Source organism: Dipodomys merriami, unplaced genomic scaffold, assembly GCF_024711535.1.
Source record: "Dipodomys merriami isolate MVZ:Mamm:240054 unplaced genomic scaffold, mDipMer1.0.p SCAF_138, whole genome shotgun sequence".
In the NCBI taxonomy this organism is placed as follows: Eukaryota; Metazoa; Chordata; class Mammalia; order Rodentia; family Heteromyidae; genus Dipodomys; species Dipodomys merriami.
The window spans coordinates 2526263-2552204 of NW_027202693.1; the positions used below are offsets into that span (position 1 = coordinate 2526263).

The 25942-nt window shown below is 46.8% G+C and overlaps 1 protein-coding gene across 3 annotated transcripts in view; it reads right to left on the reverse strand.

The window, feature by feature from the left end:
- Positions 1 to 25942, reverse strand: part of LOC138825612 (RNA polymerase I-specific transcription initiation factor RRN3-like) — a 31689-nt gene that overhangs the window by 2029 nt on the left and 3718 nt on the right. Inside the window, exons 1-17 of one of the 3 annotated variants that reach the window (XM_070020312.1) lie at positions 20324 to 20452; positions 18740 to 18845; positions 17200 to 17256; positions 15236 to 15325; positions 15019 to 15148; positions 14211 to 14270; positions 13866 to 13929; positions 12604 to 12673; positions 11283 to 11381; positions 10647 to 10739; positions 9225 to 9363; positions 7260 to 7390; positions 4727 to 4857; positions 2746 to 2930; positions 2037 to 2145; positions 679 to 831; positions 71 to 158 (exon numbers count right to left, since the gene is read on the reverse strand). In XM_070020312.1, the coding sequence (XP_069876413.1) occupies positions 71 to 158; positions 679 to 831; positions 2037 to 2145; positions 2746 to 2930; positions 4727 to 4857; positions 7260 to 7390; positions 9225 to 9363; positions 10647 to 10739; positions 11283 to 11381; positions 12604 to 12673; positions 13866 to 13929; positions 14211 to 14270; positions 15019 to 15148; positions 15236 to 15325; positions 17200 to 17256; positions 18740 to 18845; positions 20324 to 20412 (1794 nt within the window). In that variant the 5' untranslated portion in view covers positions 20413 to 20452. Of the gene's footprint in view, positions 1 to 70; positions 159 to 678; positions 832 to 878; positions 1110 to 2036; positions 2146 to 2745; positions 2931 to 4726; positions 4858 to 7259; positions 7391 to 9224; positions 9364 to 10646; positions 10740 to 11282; positions 11382 to 12603; positions 12674 to 13865; positions 13930 to 14210; positions 14271 to 15018; positions 15149 to 15235; positions 15326 to 17199; positions 17257 to 18739; positions 18846 to 20323; positions 20453 to 25942 lie in introns of those variants that run through there. The other 2 variants (XM_070020311.1, XM_070020314.1) reach the window with 2 other exon arrangements.

A 25942-nucleotide genomic window follows, 5' to 3' on the forward strand; every position in this document is an offset into this window, starting at 1 on the left:
GAATGTGTGCTTACCACGCTTAGCCACACACTTTTAACGTTTTCAGAATGCCCCACCCAGCGTGCTGCACCTTTGCCACGGGTTTCTTCAACTCCTGCAGCTCCTCAGCGCTCATGTCTTCCCATTGCTGGTACAGGGGGTCAATGAACTTCTTCGACCTGTCAACAAGGACATGCGTCAACGTCAAGTAGAGTACACCAACACAGCCAGAACATGCTTGCTTTCTTGGTGGTAAAGGCCACAGCGTGGATGCTACTTGGCCACTACTCTAGGTAAGTAAGCACTGTGAGGGGTCCTCCCTCCACTCACAATGGGGTTCTTCACATGCTGTTTCTCCCATGTCAGCACAGGGGCCACAGTGCGCCCTGGCCCTAGGAGCCTGTGGAGAATGAGCCTAGGAAAGTCAGCTCATCTGATCTCCACAATCAAGGCTGGGACCAGACCGTCTCAGCTAGCTGTGCTGCTAGTGAGAAATGGTGTCAAACAGGAAGACTGGCCTGTGGCTCCTACCACAGCCCAGTGACACATGCCACTGGCTTTGAAAGGAATTATGCAGAGAGAAGGCAGCCCCTTCCATGGCCACTCCATCCCGGCCCCTTACACAAAATGCCCCGCGTCCCCTTGCAAGGCGAGCGTGGCTAACAGGAAGGGGCCGCAATCCCTGGGCGAAGGTCAGACCTCTTAAGCATGCAGGGGTCGAAGGGGAAGAAGGTGTCGAGTGGGTTGGTGCAGGTCTGCACGGAGTCCCCTCCGGCGGAACTTCGGATAACCGGCAGCATCTGGCGGCTGTTCCTCTCAATGATGGTGTAGCAGAAGGCCAGCTGGTATTTACTGTGGACACCAAAACCCAACAGCAGACAGTTACATGCTGTGCTCACCCTTGCACAGACAGGACACGTGTGACAACTGTATGACGTAGGAAGTGAAACAATGGCAAGTGGCACTCTTGGACAGCATTCTGCGGCCGGCTGGGGGGCGGGACACAGCCGCTATCACTTGAGCAGATGAGGCTTGGATCGGGGCAGCGTGAAAACGGTGTCTGCAAGGCAGCCCCGGCTCGCATCACTAGACAGGTGTCCGCTTCCTCTGACAGGCTTGGTGCGAAGCTCCTGAGGCGGGGGATGGAGACTGTGCTGGGGGCAGGACACAGAAACGCAGATGCCAGCACCAGTGGCTCACACCTGCAACCTCAGCTATGCCAGATGCTGAGATCTTAGGACAGTAGTTCAAAGCCAGTCTGGCAGGAAAGTCCATGATACTCTTATGTCCCGCTCACCAGCAAAAAGCTGAAAGGGGAGGGGTGGCTCAACTAGTAGAGCCACAACCTTGAAGGAAAAGGAGATAGACGGCACAAAGGCCCATACCAGTGCGACAAGGGCAGGGGAGAGAAAGGGAGAGGAGGGGAGAAAATAGAGCGCTGGCCACAGGAGTTTCCTTCCAAAGGCACCGGACAGGAGCCCAGCAGGCACTGCACAGGCCGCAGCCTCGTCGGCGCTCTCCACTGGAAGGCGTCGTCACTGCTGAGCTCCAGCACAGGGCACCAGGGCTGAGTGACAGCGGCAGCTGCCCAAGTGACAGTCCAGCTCATGGAAGGCCCTAAGTCTGAACCCTGCTCAGTGCTGGCCAGGAAGCCAGACTTGAGGGGTGCTCCCCACGCCCTAGGCACATCCAGCCCTCTGACTTCAGGCAAGGAATAAACCGGGCTGTGCCTCCATCCCCGATACAGCCATGAGCTGTGCTGCACGCGGGTGCTCAGAGCAGAGCCTGACGCCCAGCCAGCAGGCGCGGGCGGCTCGGGCCTTTAAGGCCAGGAAGCTGCAGGCACTGCGCAGCCCAAGTGCCATCTTCTTTGGAACCGTCCCCACCGACCAAAGCCTGCAGCAGCTCCTGGGGACACCGCAGAGAGAACAATGGCAGGTCCGTTCTCCCTTTGACGTTTAAAAGGTGACTGGGATCTCACAACAGGACGGCTCACACACACGTCACACCGGCCCTGCGGCAGCCACGCCCACTCCCTGCACGTCAGTGCCACTTACTTCGTGATAGCAGCAAAAAAGTTCACCACAGACGGCAGGCAGATCTTCAGAGGGTTCAACTGGCTCATCACCAGCCGCTCGAAATTCAGGCCCTGAAGATACCTCAAACCTTTGAGGGGGGAAAAAAAAAAAAAAAAGCTTCAGGGCTCAGTACTTAGCATGAGCTAATAAACCAACACCACATGAAAAAGCCATTTTCAAACGTGTGTGTGTGTGTGTGTGTGTGTGTGTGTGTGCCCAAATTCCTTAATAAAGCTCCACGCAGCTGTTCCCCAGGCTCACGGGCCTGCCCTAGCTAAGGCAGCTGTGCTGAGAAAACTGCTTCTTGTTGAGGTGGCCTCACCCCAATGGGCTTTAGCTCCATCCTCCTCCCTCAGCCTCCACAGGCTGGGATGACCGCAGGCATGCACCACCCTACCTGGCTGCCCTTGGGGGCTGGGACACCATGCTCTCTCTCTCTCTCTCTCTCTCCCTCTCCTCCCCCCCCCCCCCTCTCTCGCCAAAATACTAATAGACGAAGGTGGAGAAGCTTGGTTTAGAAGAAACAACTAACAAACTACGCAGGACTTGAGCTGCAGCTCCCGGCTGCAGCGCAGGCCTTGGAGGGGCCTTGTCTCAGTGAAGCGGGGAATGGCCTTCCCCAGGCCGAGGGAAGGGCGCACCCACAGGTCCAAGAGAGAAAACCCAGACCAAGGCCCAGAGCACCAACCTTCCTTCAGGTTTCCACTTAAAAGCTGCTGGTGTCGAAAAACAAACGTGTAGAACACAGCTTGGCAGGCTGAGTAAAATGGACCATGGAGAGAGACGTCACAAAAAGCCTTTGTTCCCGAATCTTGGTTATTAAGGTACGAGTGCAGCCAGTTAACCAGAAGATCCAGGCATGACTTCACGGTGCTGGAGAGAAGACACACTCACGTCAGCTGCCTCGCTTTGTAACCAAGCTACCACACACATAGCCTGTGGGTTGTCTTTAACTAGAACTTCAGGGGCCTCCTTCAGTGCCCCTGCAGGTGGGGCTGTAGTTCAGTGGTAAGCCTGCCTAGTGTGCTCACTCGCCAGCACCAAAGTGCAGGTGGAGAAGATGGAAAGGGGCAGTGCCTGGAGGAAGACAGTGCTTACAGGAAGGCTCCTAGAACATCCCAAGGGAGAGAGGCCAGTTCCTCCTAATCAACTCAGAAGGGTTCTTGGGTGGAGCTTGGTCCCTTAGCACTATGGAGAAAAAGCAAAGCTCATTTACCAACATCTGACAAGAGGAAGGTGGCCAGCTCAGTTTCCCTGCTTCCCAGGGATTGTGATGAACTCCGATGGTCAACAATTCAAGCCAGAAGACTTTTAGTTATTGGGAAAGGTTTTTGTTGTTTTTGGCCAGTCCTGGAGCTTGAACTCAGGGCACTGGCGCTGTACCTGAGTGTGTCCTGCCATTGAGCTACAGCTCCACTTCCAACTTTTTTAGGTTAACTAGAGACAAAGAGTCTCCCAGGATTTCCTGCCCAGGCTGGCCTCAATCCACAATCCCCAGATCTCAGTCTCCTAAGTAGTTAAGATTATAAGTGTGAGTCACCAACACCTGGCATTTTTTTGTTTTTCTTCTTTCTTTTTTTGGTCGGTCGTCGGGCTTGAACTCTGGGCCTGGGTGCTGTCCCTCAGCCCTTCAGCTCAAGGCAAACGCTCTACCACTTGAGCTACAGCGCCACTTCGGGTTTTCTAGTGGTTTATTGGAGATAGGAGAGTCTCACGGTCTTTCCTGCCCGGGCTGGCTTTGAACTGCGATCGTCAGATCTCAGTCTCCTGAGTAGCTAGAATTACAGGCGTGAGCCACCGGTGCCCGGCTTGATAAATTTTTTTGGTTGTTTTTTTTTTTTTGGTCAGCTGTGGGACTTGACCTCTGGGCTTGGGTGCTGTCCTTGTGCTCTTCAGCTCAAGGCAAGCACTCTACTGCCTGAGCCACAGCGCCACTTCCTGTTTTTGTTTTCTAACAGCATCTTTGTCCATTAAAATATCTTCACAAATCATCACCAGAAGGAAATGGCCTCCTAAAGTGGCCTCTGTATTAGCCACCTTTCTTTTAGTGCTGAGTAATCAAGCTAGGATTTCATGCATGCGGGAGAGTAGGATCTATCCACCTCTGAGCACTGAGCAACATCCCAGCCGTCTTGGACTACCTTTGAGAGAATTTTCTTTTCCAATACATAACTGATTCAGAATTCAAGTGCACACTGATAAACTTACAAGACGAATCAAAATAGCACTTAACACTGTGCTACCACCAAGACACCATGCCTCTCCCCGTGACAGATGACGAAGGCCTCACATGGGAGGTGGTCTAATGTCCCAACCAAGAGACCCTGTTCTTGGAAATCAACTTTTTTTTTTTTTTTGTCAGTCCTGGGGCTTGAACTCAAGGCCTTGAGCTTCTTTTGTTCAAGGCTAGCGCTCTACCACTTGAGCCACAGTGCCACTTCTGGCTTTTTCTGTGTATGTGGTACTGAAGAACTGAACCCAGGGCTTGATGCATGCTAGGCAAGCACTCTACCCCTAAGCCACATTCTCAGCCTGAAATCAACTCTTAGAAACACCTTTCAGAGAAGCAGGAATAGATTTATTTTCACTTTACAGATAGACCAAAAGGGAAACAAGTATTTCTCTGATAATGCTCTCATGTTAAGAACATGGAAAATCAGGTTACTTACATAAGAGGAACAAATCTCGCTCTTGCCAGAAAGCTCCCGATGTAATTCCCAGCAGCTTGCCGGATGACAGCAGGATTATTTGGATCCTGTAATTTTTTCCAGAGATGTTCCAAAAATGCCTCTGCAAATCCCTATAAAAAAAAAAAAAAAAAAAAAAAAAAGGTTTTTCGTTTTTTTGCCAGTCCTGGGGCTTGAACTCAGGGCCTGGCAGTGTCCCTGAGCTTCTTTTGCTCAAGGCTAGCACTCTACCCCTTCAGCCACAGTGCCACTCCCAGTTTTTTCTGTGTATGTGGTACTGAGGAATTGAACTCAGGGCTTCATGCATGTGAGGCAAGCACCCTACCACTAAACTACCTTCCCAGCCCAGCATGATCTTTTATTTTGTAAGCTATTAGAAGCACCAACAAGCCGGGCGCTGGTGGCTCACGCCTGTAATCCTAGCTACTCAGGAGGCTGAGATCTGAGGATCGCGGTTCAAAGCCAGCCCGGGCAGGAGAGACCGTGAGACTCCTGTCTCCAATAAACCACCAGAAAACCGGAAGTGGCGCTGTAGCTCAAGTGGTAGAGCGCTCGCCTTGAGCTGAAGAGCTGAGGGACAGCGCCCAGGCCCAGAGTTCAAGCCCCACGACCGACAAAAAAAAAAAAAGAAATGTAGAAGCACCAACAGAGAAAAAACCCTAGCATCTCAGTTATAATGTGCAGTGGTCAGGAGATAGTACTACTGAAAACTGAATGTGTTCTGGGTGTTGAATAATCAGTGGGTTCCAGATCCAGCTCAGCATCAGCATCAAAGCTGCGTAATCAGTTCAGCGATGTGCACCTGTAGCTTAACTGCTTACTAGGGAAGCTGATGCAGGAGGCTTGCTTGAGCCCAGCATTTCAGGAACATATGAGGCAACATTATAAGAACCAAGCAAACAGCAGTAACAACTACAACAACAAAAATCAAGCATGTCAGGAGGCAGAGATCAGAAGGATCTCAGAAATCTAAGGCCAACTCAACAGTGTAACCTATCTCAACCAATAAGCCGAGCATAGTGGCGCATCTGTCATGCCAGTTACATGGTATGCATCAAGAGGAAGATCATGGTCAAGGATGGCCTCAGACAAACACGTAATACCTAAGTAAATAAAGCAAGAAAGACTCGAGGGATGGCTCCAGTGGTAGAGTGGCTGCCTAGCAAGTGCAGAGCTCTGAGATCCTAAGTATAGGGGAGAGAAGGGGATGTCAGAGACAGAGCAGGTGTGAGACGCAGCTGGAGTGTGCATGGTAGCAGTGCTTCAGGTGACTCAGGCTCTGCCTCACCTTGAAAGCAGTAATCACCTACACTTCTTAAGAGTCCCCAGGGGCTCTCACTGTCTCTGCACATGCTACACCTATCCAGGCTCCTAAGTATGGTATAAAGAACAAATGCTGTTCATGGAAAATCACTGAGCTTTTCAGCAAAGGGCTCTGCTGAAAAGCTGAAACACTTGGGTTCAGGCAGATGAGGTCAACCTTCTCCTGATACTCTCTGTTGACTATTCTAACAAGGACACAACATCTGCAAAGAAGAGGAAAAGGATCTGCTGTGCTCGCACTTTTTCTTGTTGGTTTTTTTTCCCCAAAAAGTAAGTCAGATCCTTCTTGTTGGTTTTTTCTCCCCCCAAAAAAGTCAGATCCCAAAGTTTCAAAATTCTGAAGTATTCTTTCAATACAGAAAGAATAACGAAAATAAACAGTGAAATATTCCATAGGAGATTTTAATGGAAAAAACTGAACTAAAAAAGTGAAGGGTACCAAAAAGAAGGCAAAGACAGAACAACAACTGCAGAACTCCCCTCAGACCAGAAAACTGAATTTTACTAGGGGTACCAACAAAATGAGCTCAAGGAAAAGAAATACCTCTGAATCTCACTCCACCAGTTTTCAACTCCAGAAAAAATTTCAGACAAGAATAATACCAAAGCCAGACATGGTGGAGCCACCTGGCTACTGGGGAGGTGGGTATATAGGGGAATAATGGTCTGAGAACAGCAGAAGCAAAGTGTCAAGAGACTTCAACCAATAAAAAGTTAGAGAAGGTGGTCCATGTGGCTCACCTCAGTTACACAGGAGCATAAATGAGTTCATGGGTAGGTCAGGCGCCAGTGTCTCACGCCTGTAATCCTAGCCACTCAGGAGGCTGAGATGTGAGGATCTTGGTTCAAAGCCAGCCCAGGCAGGAAAGTCTGTGAGACTTATCTCCAACTAACCACCAGAAAACCAGAAGTGATGCTGTGGCTCAAGCAATAGAGTACTTGCCTTGAGTTCAGAGCTGAGGGACAGCGCCTATGCCAAGTTCAATTCCACAACCGACAAAAAAAAAAAAAGTGTGACACTGTTCAAAATAATGAAAGCCAAAAGGGCTTAGAGTTTGGCTCCCGTGGTAGAGTCTGCCTAGAAGCAGCATGAGGCTTTGAGTTCATAAGCCATTACCACCTAGAAAAGCAGAATGAAAAAAAAAAAAAAACCAGAAACACAGTAAGATACTGAGAGTGACATTTTACTTACCAATTTGAAGCTGCAGAGGTAAAACATGAAAAACTGGACATGGCAGGAGGCATGGGTGGGCAACAGCAGCTTGTCAAAGATGGAGATAAGATCACGATACAATTCCTTGGTTTTGTTGTTATCAACCTTACCTACAGAGAAAATTCACCATCTCAGTTGCATAGTTTCAAGCTATCGGTGTTATCTGCCTAAAGCAGAGCAATGTTAAACATGACAATGAAAGCAAAGTATGGTGTCACTTGCCTGGATCTCAGCAATCAGGAGACTGAGGTGTGAGGATTCAAGGTTTGGGGTCAACCCTGATTGCAGTGAGGCCCTAACCCCTCAATAAAATCAACAACACAGCTTGGTACAGGTGACTCACACCCAAAACCCTAGCTACTTAGGAGGCTGAGATCTGCAAGATCTCGGTTCGAGGAGAATGAGAAGAAAAACTCATTAGACAACATTTCCAAAATAACCAACAAAAACAGCAGACTAGAGGCATGCTTCAAGTAGTAGAGCACCTGCCTAAAAGTCTGAAACCTGGAGTTCAACCCCCAGTACTACAAACACACTAATATCTAGCATTATGCAGTAACCTAAGATTAAAGCAAAATGCTAGATTGCAGATTTTTTTTTATTTTCATCAGTCCTCGGGCTTGGATTCAGGGTCTAGGTGCTGTCTCTGAGCTCTTTTGCTCAAAGCTAGTGCTCTACCACTGAGCCATAGCTTCAGTGGCAGTTTTTAAGTGGTTAACTGGAGAATAGAATCTCACAGTGACTTTTCTGCCTGGACTGGCTTCAAACCGTGATCCTCAGATCTCAGCCTCCTGAGTAGCTAGGGTTACAAGTATGAGCCATGAGCACCCAGCAATAAAAACCTTTCTAAAGGGAAACTTTTAACGGACTGTAGCCTCTCCCCTACTTTAAAAAAAAAAATGCTGATAGTGGGTGGGGCTTGTACTCAAGGCCTGACTTTCTCTTGTCTTGCTCAAAGCAAGAAATCATTTGAGCCACACCTCCAGTGCAGTGTTTTGATGATCAGAGGTGGAGTCTCTTGGACTTTTCTGCCAATGCTGGCTTCAAACCTTGATCTTCTAGTTCTCAGCCTCCTGACTAGCTAGGATTACAGGTGGAGTCAGATATATAACTTGAGCACAACCCTTGCCAGGAGTTTATCATAAGCAAATAACTGAAGATACACGTATGTATGAGGTTTGTGTGCCGTTATTTATAATAATGAAAAAAATACCAGTTAAATCCACTGGTCAAAAAAAAATTTTAAAACAGTGAATGGCATAAAATATGTTTTTAATTGGGCTGAGGACATAGCTCAAGGTAGAATGCTGCCTAGCACACACAAAAGACCCTGGGCTCAATCCCCAGTCCGGCAGAATAAAAGAACATATTCACAATTTACTTAATTTTCACTAGACCTCTCAAATTCATAGAAAATGTACTTGGGGCTAGTGCTACAACTCAGTCATTAGGATTGATGCCTGGCATCTGGGGGCCCGGGGTTTGTCTGACTGCCAGCACTTCAAAAACATTTTTTCATTTATGTTTCATATAAATGAAGTTCATACTTAAATCTTAGGAAAATGTCAAGTCTTCACCTGCAGATTTGCTCGGAACAGTTCTGACCTGCTGCAAGGCCTTCAAGCAAAGCCCCTCTAACTCACTCAGCCAGGCAACTGGTGCTGGCTAGAGCACTCTAAACATCTCAAGCAATTCAAGTCTAATTTCAGCTCTGCATAGAGCTTGCCAAGCACCACTACTAGCTCTGAACACAACAGGCAAAGACCAAGGGCTTGGAAGCGCCATGTAAATGAGCCTGAATCTCAGGCCTGTTCTTCTGAAGCTTTGTGACCGTGGCAGATAGCAGACCTCTCTAAAGCTTTCTCCAGGTTGAGGGTTCAGATTTGTGCCAGAAGGAATGTGTGGGGAACACCCAGAGTGATGAGTGGCAATGTCATAGGTTACCATCCACATAGCAGACATCCTTGATGTAGGACAAAAGCAAAGCCAGCAGGATGTCCAGGCGCTCAGCTACAGGATGGGCCATCTGAACTCGCAGCTCTGGGTCGGCCTTTGCTTGACGCTCTGTTTCTTCATCTTCATCCTTTGAAGGAAGAAAAGCTGTCAATACAAAGCTTGATGAACCTGGCACCAGGAGCTCCTTCTTATAACCCTAGCTACTCAGGAAGCGGAGATCTGGGAACTGAAGTTTGAAACCAGCCTGAGCAGACTAATCCAAGACTTTTATCTCCAACCAACCAACAAAAACACTCAAGTGGAGGTATGGCTCAAGAAGTAGAGCACTTTTCTAGTAACTCACAGGCTAAAGTTCACAGCCCAGTACCATCAACACAAATTAAAAGCCACAGCTGGCTGGGAGAAAACGGGAAGGGGTGACATGTTCCAAAAGCAAATGTACTTTTTATTTTTGCCAGTCCTGGGGCTTGAACTCAGGGCCTGGACACTGTTCCTGAGCTTCTTTTGCTCAAGGCTAGCACTCTACCAGTTGAGCCACAGTGCCACTTCTAGCTTTTTCTGTGTATGTGGTACTGAGGAATCAAACCCAGGGCTTCATGCATGCTAGGCAAGCACTCTACCACTAAGCCACATTCCTAGCCCGTGAATGTACTCTTTACCTGACTTTTAGAAAGAACTGTAACTCCTTTGTGCATCACCTTTACTAACAATGTTTAAGCAGCCAGGCACCAGTGGCTCATGCCTGTAATCCTAGCTACTCAGGAGGCTGAGATCTGAAGATCACGTCTCAAAGCCAGACTGGGCAGGAAAATCGAGGAGATTCTTATCTCCAATAAACCACCAAAAAACCAGTAGTGGAGCTGTGGCTCAAATGGTAGAGTGCTATCTTTGAGCTGAAGAGCTGAGAGACAACACCCAGCTCAGAGTTCAAGCCCCAGGAGACGGAGACAGAAACAGACAGACACGCACGCATGCACGCACGCCACAGCTGGATAGGAAGCTCAGTGGTAGAGCATGCCCCAGGTTCAACCCCCAAGGTTTCAATAAAAAATGAACTAAATAGTTGCAAGGTTAGTAAACATGGAAGAAACGCAACCACCTCCTCAGGTCAGGAAGCACTCTCAGGTGTAGTGAACTCTTTTGACTCTTTGGAAAGGAGAATAGGCCGCTGGCCGTTAAAAATGCTGACCATGTAGGGGCTGGGAAGGTGGCTCAGTGGTAGAGCGCTTGCCTTGCATGCCTGAGGCCCTGGGTTTGATTCCTCAGCACCACATAAGCAAAAAGAAAAAAGCCGGAAGTGGCGCTGTGGCTCAAGTGGTAGAGCGCTAGCCTTGAGCTGAAGAGCTGAGGGACAGCGTCCAGGCCCAGAGTTTAGGCCCCACGACCGGACCCAAAAAAAAAAAAGCTGACCATGTTGAACAGTCCTTCGGCCGAGTCCGTCCCAACCCGAGCGTGGGCCGCAGCCTCCTCAGCATCCTCGATGTCCTGCCAGGACACACTGACCTGTGCCAGGGAAGCAAAAGGAACAGCCATGAGCACAGTGGGCATCGTCACCATGATGGGGTGAACCTGCCCAGTGGTCTGGGTCAGGAAGGAAGGAACTAAATACTGAAATCCAAGTCCCTTTACTCCAAACTCGTGTATGCATATGAAATCAACACGAACTACTCAAACATCCATTCCCTCTTTCTGCACAAGGCCCTCACATACACAGTCCATAAGCATCTCGCCCATCACCTAGCAGAAGGGCATGATCAGAGGTCATTTTCACTTCTCCTTAATGCCATCCTGACTGCCACCCCTGACAGTGCCAGCACCCTAACACCACCAGTACCCCTGCCTCTAGTTCATCCCAATCACAGCAGCTTCAGCAACAGTACTCCACCTCCGTGGGACTGGGGGGAGGCCGGCGCCCAGCCAGAGGACGGCTGCAGCCCCAGCATACCCACATGCAGGACCAGGACATGAGGAGGGAGCAATGGCACCTCATAAACACAATCATTCCATAAATGCAAACCAGAAGGAAAAAGTTTGTCCAGTACTTACATCCAACTTGAGGAGCTTCTCAATAACAAGTTCCAGAATGTCATGCCTCAGGGTAGGAAAATACACACTGATCCTTAGTAAATTATGGACGTAACATTCCTGAAGTATAACACAGACAAAAATCAACACTTGGCATTACTGTCAGGGCCAGGCTAGCAGATGCAGCAGGGCTGATGCATCCATTTCCTGCAGGAGCCTTTGCCCATCTGACTGCACACAGTGCATAACTTCTCATATATTGTTAGTCTTGCTTTTCTTATATTCATTCACAATTTCTGTATCTATATCCTTTCCTTCTTTTTGAGACAGGGTCTCAGTATATATACTAGGCTAGCCTCAAATGAGTGATCTTCCTCCCTCAGCCTGACATCTATTTTCCTAGCTATGCAGTGGTTTAACCATCCATGGGAAGCACAGTGGGACAAACAAGAGCAAAAGTTAGTAACTCCTCCTTAGTGCCTCTAACCACTTATGGGGGGAAACACAAAGTGATATAGACACTAGGAATTCATGAGGAGCACACAGATGATGTAAATATCACAGAAGCTGGGGACTGGTGGTTTACACCTGTAACTCTAGCTACACCAAAAGCTGAGAACTAAAGATCACAGTTTCGAGCCAGCCCAGGCAGATAAATCCAAGGGACTTGTATCTTCAATTAACCTGCAAAAAAGCCAGAACGAGGAAGCATGGCTCAAGGGGTAGACACTAGCCTTTAGCAAAAAAAAAAAAAAAAAAAAAAAAAGGCAAGTGAAAGCATGAGGTCCTGCATTCAAGCCCCATTTGCATGCCTCCAAAAGTTCCGCTTTCTCTGCTCAGGCAAGGCATGTCTACAATTAGGAACATATGATCTGCTATTATCCAGTGGTTATCATGTGTCAACACCAGGCCTCTAACGGTGCCTCTGAAATGGACTGTTAACTTCTTGCAAGTAAGAAAAAGGTATGGAGGATTCCCAGTACTCACTAAGAAAGGAATCAGAATCAAATTCTTTTTTTTTTTTTTTTTTGTCAGTCATGGGCCTGAACTCTGAGCCTGGACGCTGTCCCTGGGCTCTTCAGCTCAAGGCTAGTGTTCTACCACTTGAGCCGTAGCGCCACATCTGGCTTTTTCTGCTTATGTGGTGCTAAGGAACGGAAGCCAGGGCCTCATGCATGCAAAGCAAGCACTCTACCACTGAGCCACCTTCCCAAGCCCAGAATCAAAATCTTAAGTCTCAAATTTAAAATCTAAAAAAGAACTTTTAAGAAAAACTAGCATAACTTAAAAGACAATCACATGAAACAATATTCCCATTATCTTCATGAAAAAGAGTTCTTACCAGTATTCTCTCAGATTTTCTAACAAATGGAAACTTTTCCACAAGTATTGGCATAAGAAACCATGGTGTCCTATTGAAACAAAACAATCCATGTAAACTACACTTGCTAAGAAAATTCACATTCCCCAATTCCAGAGCACTGACAGATGGGAGGCAGGCAAGAACCCCTACACTTCCAAAACAAAAAGAAATGTATAGTTCCACAGAAAAATCTATTAATGAAAACCAGTAATAGAAAATGGCCATGGTATACAATAGATGCTAATAAAAAATTTTAAATTAAAAACTAAGGTGAAAAAAATGGTTTAACTTCATATTAACAGCAACTTAAAAGAGGCGCTTTCCTCCTTTAAAAGTCTAAAAGAAGCCAGGCACTGGTGGCTCACACCTGGAATTCTAGCTACTCAGGAGGTTGAGATCTGAGGATCATGGTTCAAAGACAACCCAGGCAGGAAAGTCTGTGAGACTCTTATTTTCAATTAACCACCAGAAAACCGGAAGTGGTTCTGCAACTCAAAGTAATCAAGTGGGAGCCTTGAGCAAAAGAGCTAAGGGACAGAGCCCAGACCCTGTGTTCAAGCTCCATGACCGACAAAAAATAAAAGTTTAAAAGGGTTTCAGTTTAAGTCTAAACATTTCCCACCACACATATTACTTTTTTTAAAAAAAGCAAAAAGAACACCAACTTGGATTCTTTGTTAACAAAAAAAAATCAACCTAGAAATCTACCCTCCAAAAAGAAACCCACAAACCTGCAAAGGTTTTCTTATTCATATGGCATGACACAAATACACATCGGGATTTCTCAGTGAAAATATTTCGATACCATATCTGTTGAAGATAAAAGCAAAATTCCAAATACCACAGGAAATTTGCGGGAGAACTGGTATGTAAGTTTTTCAAAATGGTTAAAGAACGTGAACAAAACAGAAGCACTATTTTCAATAAAAAGTGACATCATCAACATGATGCAGCCAGCATCATGACACATAGCCCATACGGATGCCGCTTATATATTATGGCTTTCACCTGATTACAATTTTCTTTCCTTTCCTCTTTGTGGTGCTGAGGATAGAACCCAGACACACACAAGCCAGTCAAGCACACTACTGCTGACATATATGTGTGTGTATATATGTATACACATATACATACATATATGTGTACATGTATATATACGCACACAGCTATAGATATATACCAGCCCATTTAGTTTCTTCAGAATCAAATGTTAAGATTCAAAGTAACAAAAGCATACTCACGATGGGACATATCTTGCTATTATTTGCAAGGCTCGGTGACATGTGTCAAAAATCGCAGGAAGATCTATAAGGAGAAAAGTTGGGCATGTGACCGTCAAAACTAAGAGCTGAAAAATCAAGAACCTGAAGCTGAAATCACTAGTTAAAAGCAAGAGTGAGGAATCTATCAGAGAAATGAGAATTTCAAGATTCCTCTCTACAGCCATCAAGATTAAATGGAGTAATTACTTGAGGACATGTGTTGCCATCTACTTGTTGGACCAGATTCCACCATGTTTTGTAGTCATCCATCACATTCTCCACAATCTAGGGGTGTTCTTTGCTTTAAAATCCTTTTATACTTACTATCATCTTCATCATCGGAATCCGAAACATCTATGTCACCTTCCTTAATGATCACTCGCGCTTTAGAGGGAAAAGAAGCACATGTCACTCATCTGTCATGGACCTACACAATGATGCCTATACAGGAAAGCTGTTTTTTCCCATAGTCCAAGCCAAGTATGATGATAGATTCACCATTTGAGAAAGTACAGCAACCAGAGAATGCTTACATAGCTACAAAATCTGAGATAAGTTCTAAGACTTTGTCAGAGGTTCATTAAAACAAGGGACAACCTGTCAAAACCAAGGCTGGACCTAGACATCCCTACAGGAGACATGTACCTCCAGAATACCAGCATGCACATCCATGGTGGCAAAAGCCCCAGTGTGCTTTAATAAAGATGGCCTAGGGGTAGAGTGCTTTGCCTAGCATGTATGAAGCCCTGGGTTCGATTCCTTAGTACCATATACACAGAAAAAGCTGGAAGTGGCACTGTGGCTCCAAGTGGTAGAGTGCTAGCCTTGAGCAAAAGAAGCTCAGGAACAGTGCCCAGGCCCTGAGTTCAAGCCCTAGGACTGGCCCCAAAAAAAAAAAATCACATGCAGTAAATAACACATAACACACACTTTCTACCCCTTGCCTTGATGTCCTGTGTCACAGAGGACTCTGCCATTCACGCAGAACCAAATTAATTAATTTAAATTAATTAGCTTAAATTAATTGTGAACCTCTTTTCTTTCTAATAAGGAAGGGCAGGGGGGAAGGGATGGGACAAGGGGAAGGAGGGAGGAAGGAGCTGGCTTTGATAAGCAGAGCACAACTACTCACGAGGTACAAAGTGGGAAGCCAGCATGCCAAGACAGGGCCTGAGGAAGACAGTCTGGGCAGACACAAGATTCCCGAGAAAAGCCAAGTACTCCTCCACCACTGCCTGACTTCTATTCAACCAAGGCAATTTCTAGACAAGGGAGAAGACAGTGATAAATATACAGTTTCAAAAACAAGAAGCACTTACTAGCCCATGATATTAACTAAATGAACTCACCAACACAATACTAATCAGGTGTTCGAAGTCTTTGGTCAGGTACATGATGGAAGAGCGGAGCTCCAGCAGCCAGCTGATGATCTGTTCATCCTCAAGTTAAACAAAGAAAAGTTCTATCAAAATCACAAATCCTCTGGCTGGGAAGGTGGCTCAGCAGTACAGTGCTTGCCTTGCATGCATGAGGCCCTGGGTTCAATTCCTCAGCACCACATAAGCAGAAAAAGCTGAAAATGGCGCTGTGGCTCAAGTGGTAGGGCGCTAGCCTTGAGCTGAAGAGCTGAGGGACAGCGCCCAGGCCCAGAGTTCAGGCCCCCTGTCTGGACCCAAAAAAAAAAAAGAAAACGGACTGGGAATGTGGCTTAGTGGTAGAGTGTTTGCCTAGTATGCATGAAGCCCGGGGTTCAAGTCCTCAGTACCACACACACAGAAAAAGTTGGAAGTGGCACTGTGGCTCAAGTGGTAGAGTGCTAGCCTTGAGCAAAAGAAGCTCAGAGACAGTGCCTAAGCTCTGAGTTCAAGCCCCAGGACTACCAAAACAAAAAACAAAACAAAACAAAACAAAACTAAGAAGCTGACCATTCAGACCTGGGTCTGAATGAGTGAAGAATTCTGAAGATTACAGTAACAATGCCAGTAACAGAAGTAACCACCAACAGAACACCCAAACCAAGCCATGTAATCAATTCAGTCATTCCTGACCACCACCCCATGACGTAGGTAGTGACTCCATTGTACTGCAGTGCAAAACTGGCTCTGGGTCACATAGCTAGTAAGGGAGAGAAGCAGTGGAGCCAGAGCCCAGGCTCAAACACAGTGGACAGAGGATCTGCTCTAGTTGCACGGGAAGATATAAGGTAAACAGTGACAAATTTAGGGAACAGGGAGTGCAGTGAGGAACAGGGCGTGCAGTGAGGAACAGGGCGTGCAGTGAGATGTGAAGCTTTTCTGAAAAGCAAGTGACATGCCCAGACATGCCCTCTTGGAGTCATATGAGTCAGGTTCCTCGGGAGAGGATGGGGGGTGGGGCAGCAGGATCATACACTGTTAAGGTGCACTAACAAAGTGGGGAGGGATCCAACATCCTTTTCCCTAAGGTTCAGTGAGTGAAGGTGGAAGTCCAGAAAAGTCCAAGGCTCCCAGCTCAGGACCTGGGAGAGCCACACGCAGTTGAACTTACAGCGGCAGGGACTTGGGAGGGAGATAATGAGTCTGACTTGCTAGTCTAGAGCAACTGTAATAATTCTAGGCAGACACATCTATGCCAGAGGTAGATGAGAAACAAGTCTGGGTGGGGACTAATAGCTTGTATCTATAATCCTAGCTACTCAAGAGGTTAAGACCTAGAGGATCACAGTTCAAAGCCAGCCCAGACAAAAGTCCCGGAAACAGTCTCCAATTAACCAGCAAAACATTGGACTCTGGAAGTGTGGCTCAAATAGAATACTAGCCATGGGGGGAAGGAGGGGGGGAGCACAAAGCTCTCTCTGAGTTCAAGCCTCAAACCACAACAAAACAAACAAAACAAAGCTGGGTGTGGAGGTCTACACCTATAATCTCAGCTACAGAGATAGGAAGATCTCATCAGAGGCCAGCCCCCAGCAAAAACTAGAGAAATGCAAGAAAAAGAAAATAAACCAAAAGCCAATAGAGACTAGGGGTATGACTCAAGTGGTAAAACATTTTTTGCCTAGTAAGCATAACGCCCTGAGTTGAAACACCAGTTTGGTGTTTTTTTTTTTCTTCAAACTTCTACATATTGAAGGGGAAAAAAGTTTCCCTAATTTTACATCATCCCTGTCAACCCAACACCCCTAATTCCCATTTGTCACAACCAAAGTTTCCAGCCATTATAAAATGTCCTCAATGGAGTATAACAGCCCCTGGTAGAGCAAAAGATCCAGCTCTGAAAGACAGAACAGCCTGCAAAGTGCAAACTAACAACCTGCTCCACAACTACAACCTACCTTTATGTCTGGGTCTGAGAGTTGGTTCTTCAACAACTCAAAGTCATTCGTCTCACCCTGAACAAGAAGAATGGGAGGGTTAAATGATGATTACTGTGGTTTCCTGTGCAATATCAACAGCAGGACTTTCAACATCCCTCACCATCTGGTGGAATTAACCTTGTCACTTTCACATATCCCTTGCCATTATGAAACCATGACACAATTGACAGAATTCATGTGAGTAGAAGCAGACGGGGAAAAAAAAAATGACAAGTACCCAAAAAGCCATTCATATTTAGCTATATTTGTATACTGACACTTGGGTATTACAATTGATGCTCTTTTTGTGTGTGTTTGTTTTGAGATACAGAATCTGATTGTAGCCCAAAGCAATCCAGAACTCATGGCCTCCTGAGGGCTAGAGTATAGGTATGGCTACTCTTGATACCCTTGAAAATTCTCAAAGAAAAAAAGAGAACTAATATGTATCAATTCAAATGTATAGTATTATACATAAACATCGTTATTTATATCGTCTCTTTCACTAGATCTCGGAGATCTAGTAGAATCACTTGAACCAAAAGCTAACACAAAGATCCCTACTTTATTCTTTCAAAGTAATGTTTAGGCAATTCCTTAAGAAAAAAATGTTTTGCCATGGTGGCACACAACTACAATCTAAGTTCTCAAGAGGCTGCAGAAAAAATATATTGAATTCAAGACCAGCCTAGGATACATAGCAAGATCCTAGCTCAAAAATACAAATAGATTTAAAAAAAAAATAAAATAAAATAAAGGGGGACTGGGAAGGTGGCTCAGTGGTAGAGTGCTTGCCTTGCATGTAGGAGGCCCCAGGTTTGATTCCTCAGCACCACATAAGTAGAAAAAGCTGGAAGTGGTGCTGACGCTTAAGTGGTAGAGCTCTAGTCTTGAGCTGAAGAGTTGAGGGACAGTGCCCAGGCCCAGAATTCAGGCCCCAGGACCCACAAAAGAATAAACAAATAAAATGTGGGCTGAGAATATAACTTAGTGATAGAATGGTTGCCTAGCACACATGAAGCCTTGGGTTTGATTACTTGGTGCCACATTAACAGAAAATGCCCAAAGGGACACTATGGCTCAAGTGGTAGAGTGCTAGCCTTGAGCAAAAGAAGCTCAGGGACAGCGCCCAGGCCCTGAATTCAAGCCCCAGGACTGGCAAAAAATAAGACAAAGTAAAATAAAATGTCCTAACAGCTTTTTATTCTAGGACTTGCTAATGTTTACAAAAGATTCTTAGTAAATATGACATCTGAAGTTGTAAAAACACATCAAACACTTTATTACTCTTTTTTTAACTAAATGCACCATACAATCTCTAATTACTTGATTTCCATACTGGTAGACAATATTATATAAACTGAGGCTTTGTTTTTTTTTTAAAGCACTGGGGATTGAACCCACAGCCAAAGCACACTCTATTGCTAACCACCCCCACCTCCCACCACCTAACTTATCTTTGGTAGAATAGCTCTGTATTCCAGCCAACAATCCCAACGCTCATGCCATCTCTTCTTACCTTTTTGTATTTCAGCAAGACTTCTGGCACAGTACTGCCAAACCGAACAGCTTTTCTTGGGGGAGAATTGAAGAAGTCATTCTCTAATGTAAGCATATCTGAAATTCTGCAGAAGCAAGATCACCAAGCTATTAAACTCATGACAGAATAGTAGGGAACCCTTACAGAACACATATCAGTGAGACATGTTCCCCCTGCTTCCATTCTTACCCAGGGATGGCTTCATCCTTCACTCAATGAAAAGCAAAAATCAAAACTCCATATTCATCCTAGAAGATTCTCTGCTAATCTGGCCCCTGCCCACCTTTGATCTCATCTCCAACCAATTGTTTTATGGCAAGCATAGTGTCCTTTCTGTTCTTTCAACTTGATGAGCTAGTTAGTACTCATTCTATCAAACATCAGTCTTCCCAGAAAGCTGAAGATTACATTCATTCACAATGAAGCTCCAATATTAGATGCTTCTTCACCAAAAAATCTAAAAAATCCATTTTTCCTTTACTTGTTGCCTTCCTGTATTGTTAAAACGTTCCTTTATTTTTTAGCTATTTAAATTTTGGACAGGGGTTCTCCCTAACTTTATCCCACTTTGAACGGTGATCCCTGGATCCCTGACTCCAGGTTGGACCACCACACTTCAGCTGTCATATTTCTTCATTGAATTTATCACTATCTGGAACTATCTTGTTCACTTATTTACTGGTCTATTTACTGCCACCACCACGACCACCCCAAACACACACACTCTGTTGGCAATGCCCCCTATCTGCCACAGTTAAGGATGTAATTCATAAGTAATTTTGAATGGGATGCTAAGTGTTTGCTTTAAGCAGTGGTCAGCAGGAACACAAAGCATTCCACTGAAAAGTGTTGAATGGAGGAGAGGGGTAGAGATTAGAAACTGGCTACGACACGGTTTAAAATACTGTGGAATTGAGTTTACAGCTTATTTTTGGTCGAATAAATTTCTAACAAAATTTAGGATTCCATCTGCCATCCTTAACACTGGAGGGAAGAGTAAATGGAGAAGACAGTCCAGAAACGCAGTGAGGGGGCCCAGGAAGGTGGATGGCGTTTGGGGGAGTGGATGGGGGCCGGCGCAAGGTGGAGGACAGGGGACCTGGGAAGGATGGGGGGAGGGGACCTGGAAAGGGTAGGAGTGGGGGGGACCTAGGAAGGATGAGGGGGGACATGGGAAGGACGGGGGGGGACCTGGGAAGGATGGGGGGACCTGGAAAGGATCGGGAGGGGGGACCTGGGAAGGATGGGGGGCCTGGAAAGGATGGGGGGGCCTGGAAAGGATGGGGTGGGGGAACCTGGGAAGGACGTGGGGGGACCTGGGAAGGACGGGGGGGGGGGCCTCCGGAGGGCGGAGGGGTGGCTGGGGGCCCGGGACCGAGCACAGCCGCTTCGAGCTGGCCGTTTCCACCCACCAGCCCAGGGCCTGGTCCCGGGCCCGCGACCACCTCCGCCGCGGCCCGCCTCCCGCTCCAGTAGAGGGCCCAGGGCCTTCCAGAGCCGCTCCCCCATCCCGGTCCCGGGCCTCGGTCCCAGGGACACCGACGCGAGACACCCGAATCTCACCCGGGCCTCGTCGTCTCCAGAGTAGCGGCCGCCGAAGCCGAGGGTGCCGCCTCTCCGGGATACCGCGTGTGAACGACCTGGGCCGCCATCTGGGCCGAAAACCGCGACGAAGGCGCCTCGCGCCGGAAGCCTGACTCCTCCCAAGCCCCGCCCCCGCCCCGGAAGTCGCGCGTGCGAGCGGCGGCTGCTAGCCAATCAGAGCCGGCGTATGGGGGGAGCATGGTGAACTGGACGGGCTAGCGCGCCGCCGACTTTCACCCCTCCACACCCCCGCCCCCCCCGCCCCTGAGCGCCTCCCCTTCCCTTGGAGGACTGTATCCGGCCGGCACCACCTGAAAACAATGAAAATCGGAGGCGACGTTCTTCACCCGGACCTCCGGAAAGGTGGGTTCGAACCCACCCAGTGGATCGGGGCCAAGACTCTATGCACACGGCCCGTCCTAAACAGTCTTAAGATCACCCAAGGTCCCTCGATCTTCTGGGGAAAGCTCCCTGAAGTGATGGAAAATGAAAAGATCATTTCCAGGAACGGCCTAGGGGTGGAACCCAGCGGCCCCCCCACCTCTCTCCCCCCCCCCGCCCCCCGACTTGGAAGAGCACCCAGCAGGGCAGCAGAGGATTGTCCAGGGCGGGGAGACTGCCGAGGTCCAGGCCTGCGGGCCAGGGAAGTCGGGGTGGAAACTATTAGAACCGTGGACTGACTCACCAGGCCAACTACAGCAGCTTGTTAAATATCGTGCAAGAGATTGGGGATTTAGCTCAGTGAGAGTACTGGCCTATAAATGCAAGGCTTTCAGTTCAGTCCTCATCCCTTGGGGGGGGGGGGGGCGGGGAGGGAGGTGCCAGTGGCTCGCCTGTCATCCTAGCTACTCAGGAGGCTGAGATCTGAGGATCATAGTTCAAAGCCAGCCTGGGCAGGAAAGTCCATTTGACTCTTTATCTCCAGTAAACCCCCAGAAATCCGGAAGTGGCGCTGTGGCACAAGTGGTAGAGTGCTAGCCTTGAACAGAAGAACTGAGGGACAGCGCCCAGGCCCAGAGTTCAAGCCCCACGACCAACAAACAAAAAAGAAAAAAAAAAAATCAAGCCAGGTACTAGTGGCTCACACCTGAAATCATAGCAACTCAGGAGGCTGAGATCTGAAGATTGCAATTTGAAGCCAGCCTGGCCAAGAAAGTGAGACTCTTATCTGCAATTAATCACTGAAAAGCAGAAAGTGGAGGTGTGGCTTCATGGTAGAGCCCTCACCTTAAACACAAAAGCTCAAAAACAGTGATCAGGCCCTGAGTTTCAAGCCCTAAGACCCCCACAAAAAATAAATAAAATAAAGACCATCCTCTGGAAAACAAAGAAAAGCCATCAAGCATTAATGAGCTGCACAGGCAGGCTTGCCCACAGCACACCTTTCACCACTGTCATTACAGTTTAATTATTCTGAACACCCAGATTCCAGAATGAATCCACCTTCATATACACAGAAGACCCATTAAACTGTTGTTTCAAAAGAGCAGTCTTCCCCAGACACAACTTTTGTGGCCTTCCCAGGAGTGGTTGTGTTGGTTAAAACCTTTGGCTTACAAGTAACAGAAGCTTAGGCTGGGAAGGTGGCTCAGTGGTAGAGCGCTTGCCTTGCATGCCTGAGGCCCTGGGTTCAATTCCTCGGCACCACATAAGCAAAAAAGAAAAAAGCCGGAAGTGGTGCTGTGGCTCAAGTGGTAGAGTGCTAGCCTTGAGCTGAAGAGCTGAGGGACAGCGCCCAGGCCCAGAGTTCAGGCCCCATGACCGGACCCAAAAAAAAAAAAAAAAAACACACAAGTAACAGAAGCTAACTGCAAGCAAAACAGGAAAATTGCTCTAAAGACCCAAAGTATTGTAAGGCATAAAAAAATCCTCACTGGAGCTGGGCGCTGGTGGCTTACACCTGTAGCTACTCAGAAGGCTGAGATCTGAGGATCGAGGATCAAAGCCAGCCCTGACAGGAAAGTCTGTGAGACTCTTATCTCCAATAAACCACTAGAAAACCGGAAGTGGTGCTGTGGCTTAAGCGGTAGAGCACTCACCTTGAGCTGAAGAGCTGAGGGATAGCGCCCAAGCCCAGAGTTCAAGCCCCACGAGCAACAAAAAAAAAGAAAAAAAATCCTTACTGGCTGGGTGCTGGTGGCTCACACCTTAATCCTAGCTACTCAGAATGCTGCGATCTGAGGATCACGGTTCAAAGCCAGCCCGGGAAGGAAAATCCGTGAGACTCTTATCTCCAATAAACCATTTAGAAAACAGGAAATGGAGTTTTGGCTCAAGTGGTTGAGTGCTTGCCTTGAGCTGAAGAGCTGAGGTATAGCGCCCAAGTCCAGAGGTCAAGTGCCACAACTGACAAAAAAAAAAAATCTTGACTGGTCAAATTTTGGTTCACTATCCCCCTATTACACATCAACACTGGCTAGAAAGCAGGGTGTGATGGCACAGGCCTTTAGTCCAACAATTCAGAAGGGTGAAGCATCAAGATTATTGAATACAGGAGTTTGAGGCCAACCTGAGCCACAGAACAAGATCATAATTTTAACCCAACTGATGGCTCATGTTTCTCAGGGGACAAAAAATGAGAGTTCAAGGCCAGGCCCAGGCCAAAAAATAAAAATCTTAAAAATATCCAAAAGTAGAGCTGTGGCTTAAGTAGTAGAGTGCTAACCTTGAAAGAAAAAGCTAATGGACAGCACTCAATTTAATGGCACACACACACACACACACACACACACACACATACACACACACTTTTCAAGATATATTTCAACTAATAGTTGGGTGCCATGGTGTGTGACTACCATCCCAACTATAGTGGGAAAATAAATAGGACAATCACAGTTCCAGTTGGCCTGGGCAAAAAGCAAGACCCTGTTTTAGAAACAACCAGGGCAACAAGAGGTGGAGGTGTGGCTCCAGCAGTAGAGTCTCAAGTACTTATCTCCCCACTGGCTAGCCTAGCGAAGTGAGGTCAGGTTATATGACAGCTCTCAGTGAATCTTTGCTATGGATGAGGTCACCATAAATGCCCAACTAATGCTTTTCAAATGGCTCCATTGTAGGGAGGGGCCAGAGAACTAGTTCCTAGTAGCCAAAGCATTCCCTCCTCTCCCCTTTCCAAAAGCAGTCAGCAGGGGGCTGGGAAGGTGGCTCAGTGGTAGAGTGCTTGCCTCGCATGTATGAAGCCCTGGGTTCGATTCCTCAGCACCACATAAGCAGATAAAAGCTGGAAGCGGTACTGTGGCTCAAGTAGTAGAGCGCTCACCTTGAGCTGAAGAGCTTAGGGATAGCACTCAGATCCAGCGTTCAAGTCCCATGACCAAAAGAAAAAAAAAAAGCAGCTCAGGGACAGTACCCAGGCCCCAAGTTCAAGCCCCAGGACTGGCCAAAAAATAAAAATAAATAAAAACAAAGGCAAATCAAGGGCCAAACTCTATTAGTAAAAATGCAAGATCTCAAATCTCTTTAGTTTTGTACATCTCCACATGTATATACAAGCTTATAGATGGAACCATAAATTTAAGAGTCTTCCTCATCCCAACATTACAAAGAAATGTAAAGCAGTTTCTCAACCTGTTGGTATTTTGGACGGGATAATTCCATTAGGAGGGGAGATGGCTATGCCTCTGTGTTCATGTGTATGTGTGTGTGTGTGTGTGTGTGTGTGTGTGTGTGTGTGCATGTACATGCATGTGCGTGCCAGTACCACAGTACCATGGGGTTGGTGGGGGGAGACTTGAATTCAGGGCCTGGGCACTGTCTCTGAGCTTTTTTGCTCAAACTAGTGCTCTACCACTTGAACCATCGCTCCACTTTCAGCTTTTTTTTTTTTTTTTTTTTTGTCAGTTGTGGGGCCTGAACTCTGGGCCTGGGCGCTGTTCCTCAGCTCTTCAGCTCAAGACTAGTGCTCTACCACTTGAGCCACAGCGCCACTTCCAGCTTTTTCTGCTTATGTGATACTGAGGAATCGAACCCAGGGCCTCATGCAGGCAAGGCAAGCTCTTTACCACTGAGCCACGTTCCCAGCCCCACTTTCAGCTTTTTACTGGTTAGTTGGAGATATGAATCTTAGGGACTTTACTGCTTGGGCTGGCTTTGAACCATGATCTTTGTATCTCAGCCCCTTGAGCAGCCAGGATTACAGATGTGTTCTTTGTGGATATTAGCTCCTTCCCTGGCTTCCACTAGGATAGTAGCATTCTAGACACTGTCAAATGTCCTAAGAGGCAAAATCATTCCCAGTCCAGGGCCAATGACATAAACACAAAGCATACTTACAGCCATCAGAGAACAGCAAAACAAAATTATACAAAAATCATACTCAGGCCGGGCGCCTGTGGCTCAACGCTTCTAATTCTTGCTACTCACTGAGATCTGAGGATCGCCGTTTTAAGCCACCCCAGGCAGGAAAGTCCATGGGACTCTTAGCTCCAATAAAACCATCAGAAAAAGGCAAAAGGTTTAGCTCAAGTGGTAAAGAACTAGTCTCGAGCAAAAAGAAGCTCAGGGACAGCACCCAGGGCCTGAGTTCAAACCCCAGGACCAGCAAAAATAATAATAACACCATAGTCATAACATTGTCATTTCCTGCTTTAATATTCTTGGGAACATGGACAATATTAAAAACCTTCAATACACTCAAAGAAGAACAATCTATTCACTAGAAGAAGGAAGAACCACCCATTCACTGGCAGGTTTTGAGAACTGCGGCATACAATGTGGTCTGGTACCATTTATGGGCAGGACGGAGAAGTGGCTTGGAGAGTTGGATTGAATCCAGTTCTGGGGCCTTTGCCTTATTTGCACATGGCCTGATAGGTTGTCCACCTGTGATTGAGTGGAGTTTGGCTGCTGTGATTGGCTGAGATTCAACTATTTGTTACAAAAGTATATTCCTAAGATAGACCTCCAATCCCGTTTAAGTACTAAGTTAGATTGGAGGTCACTATGCAAGCACTCAAGTAGAGCCATCCTCAGGCCAAATTTAAGAACAATCATGTATTATCTTGTTCTTTGGGAAAATAGTAGTAAAATTATATGAGACTCATGTTGTTTAATTTCTATTTGGAATATTTTTCAGAGTTTTACTAGGTTTCTGAGAAAAGAATCATGTTTTTCTTCCAAAAGTCTTTAGAACGCAAATGTACCTGAACTTGTCAATCAATAACATCATTTTCTAGTGTTTTACTGTCATAATTCCAGAAGGTAGATTGCTCTCCTTAATGGGTCTATTTGGTCTTCGGACGAAGCTAGCCAGAATAGGGCATTGTGGATATGTGGCTAATAGTAATAACGCATAACAAAAAAAAAATACTAACTTATTTTCAAACAAATCTCATTTGGAACAGAACATTTTTGTTGGTTGGTCATGGGGTTTGAACTTAGGGCCTGGGTACTATACCTGAGCTCTTTTGCCCAATGCTAGTGCTCTACCTTTAAGAGTCATAGCACCACTTCTGGGTTTCTGGTGGTTTACTGGAGATAAGAGTCTCATGGACTTGCCTGCCCAGGCTGACTTTGAACTGTGATCCTCAGATCACAGCCTCCTGAGTAGCTAGGATGACAGGCGTGAGCCACCAGCACCTGGCTCAGCAGAACTTC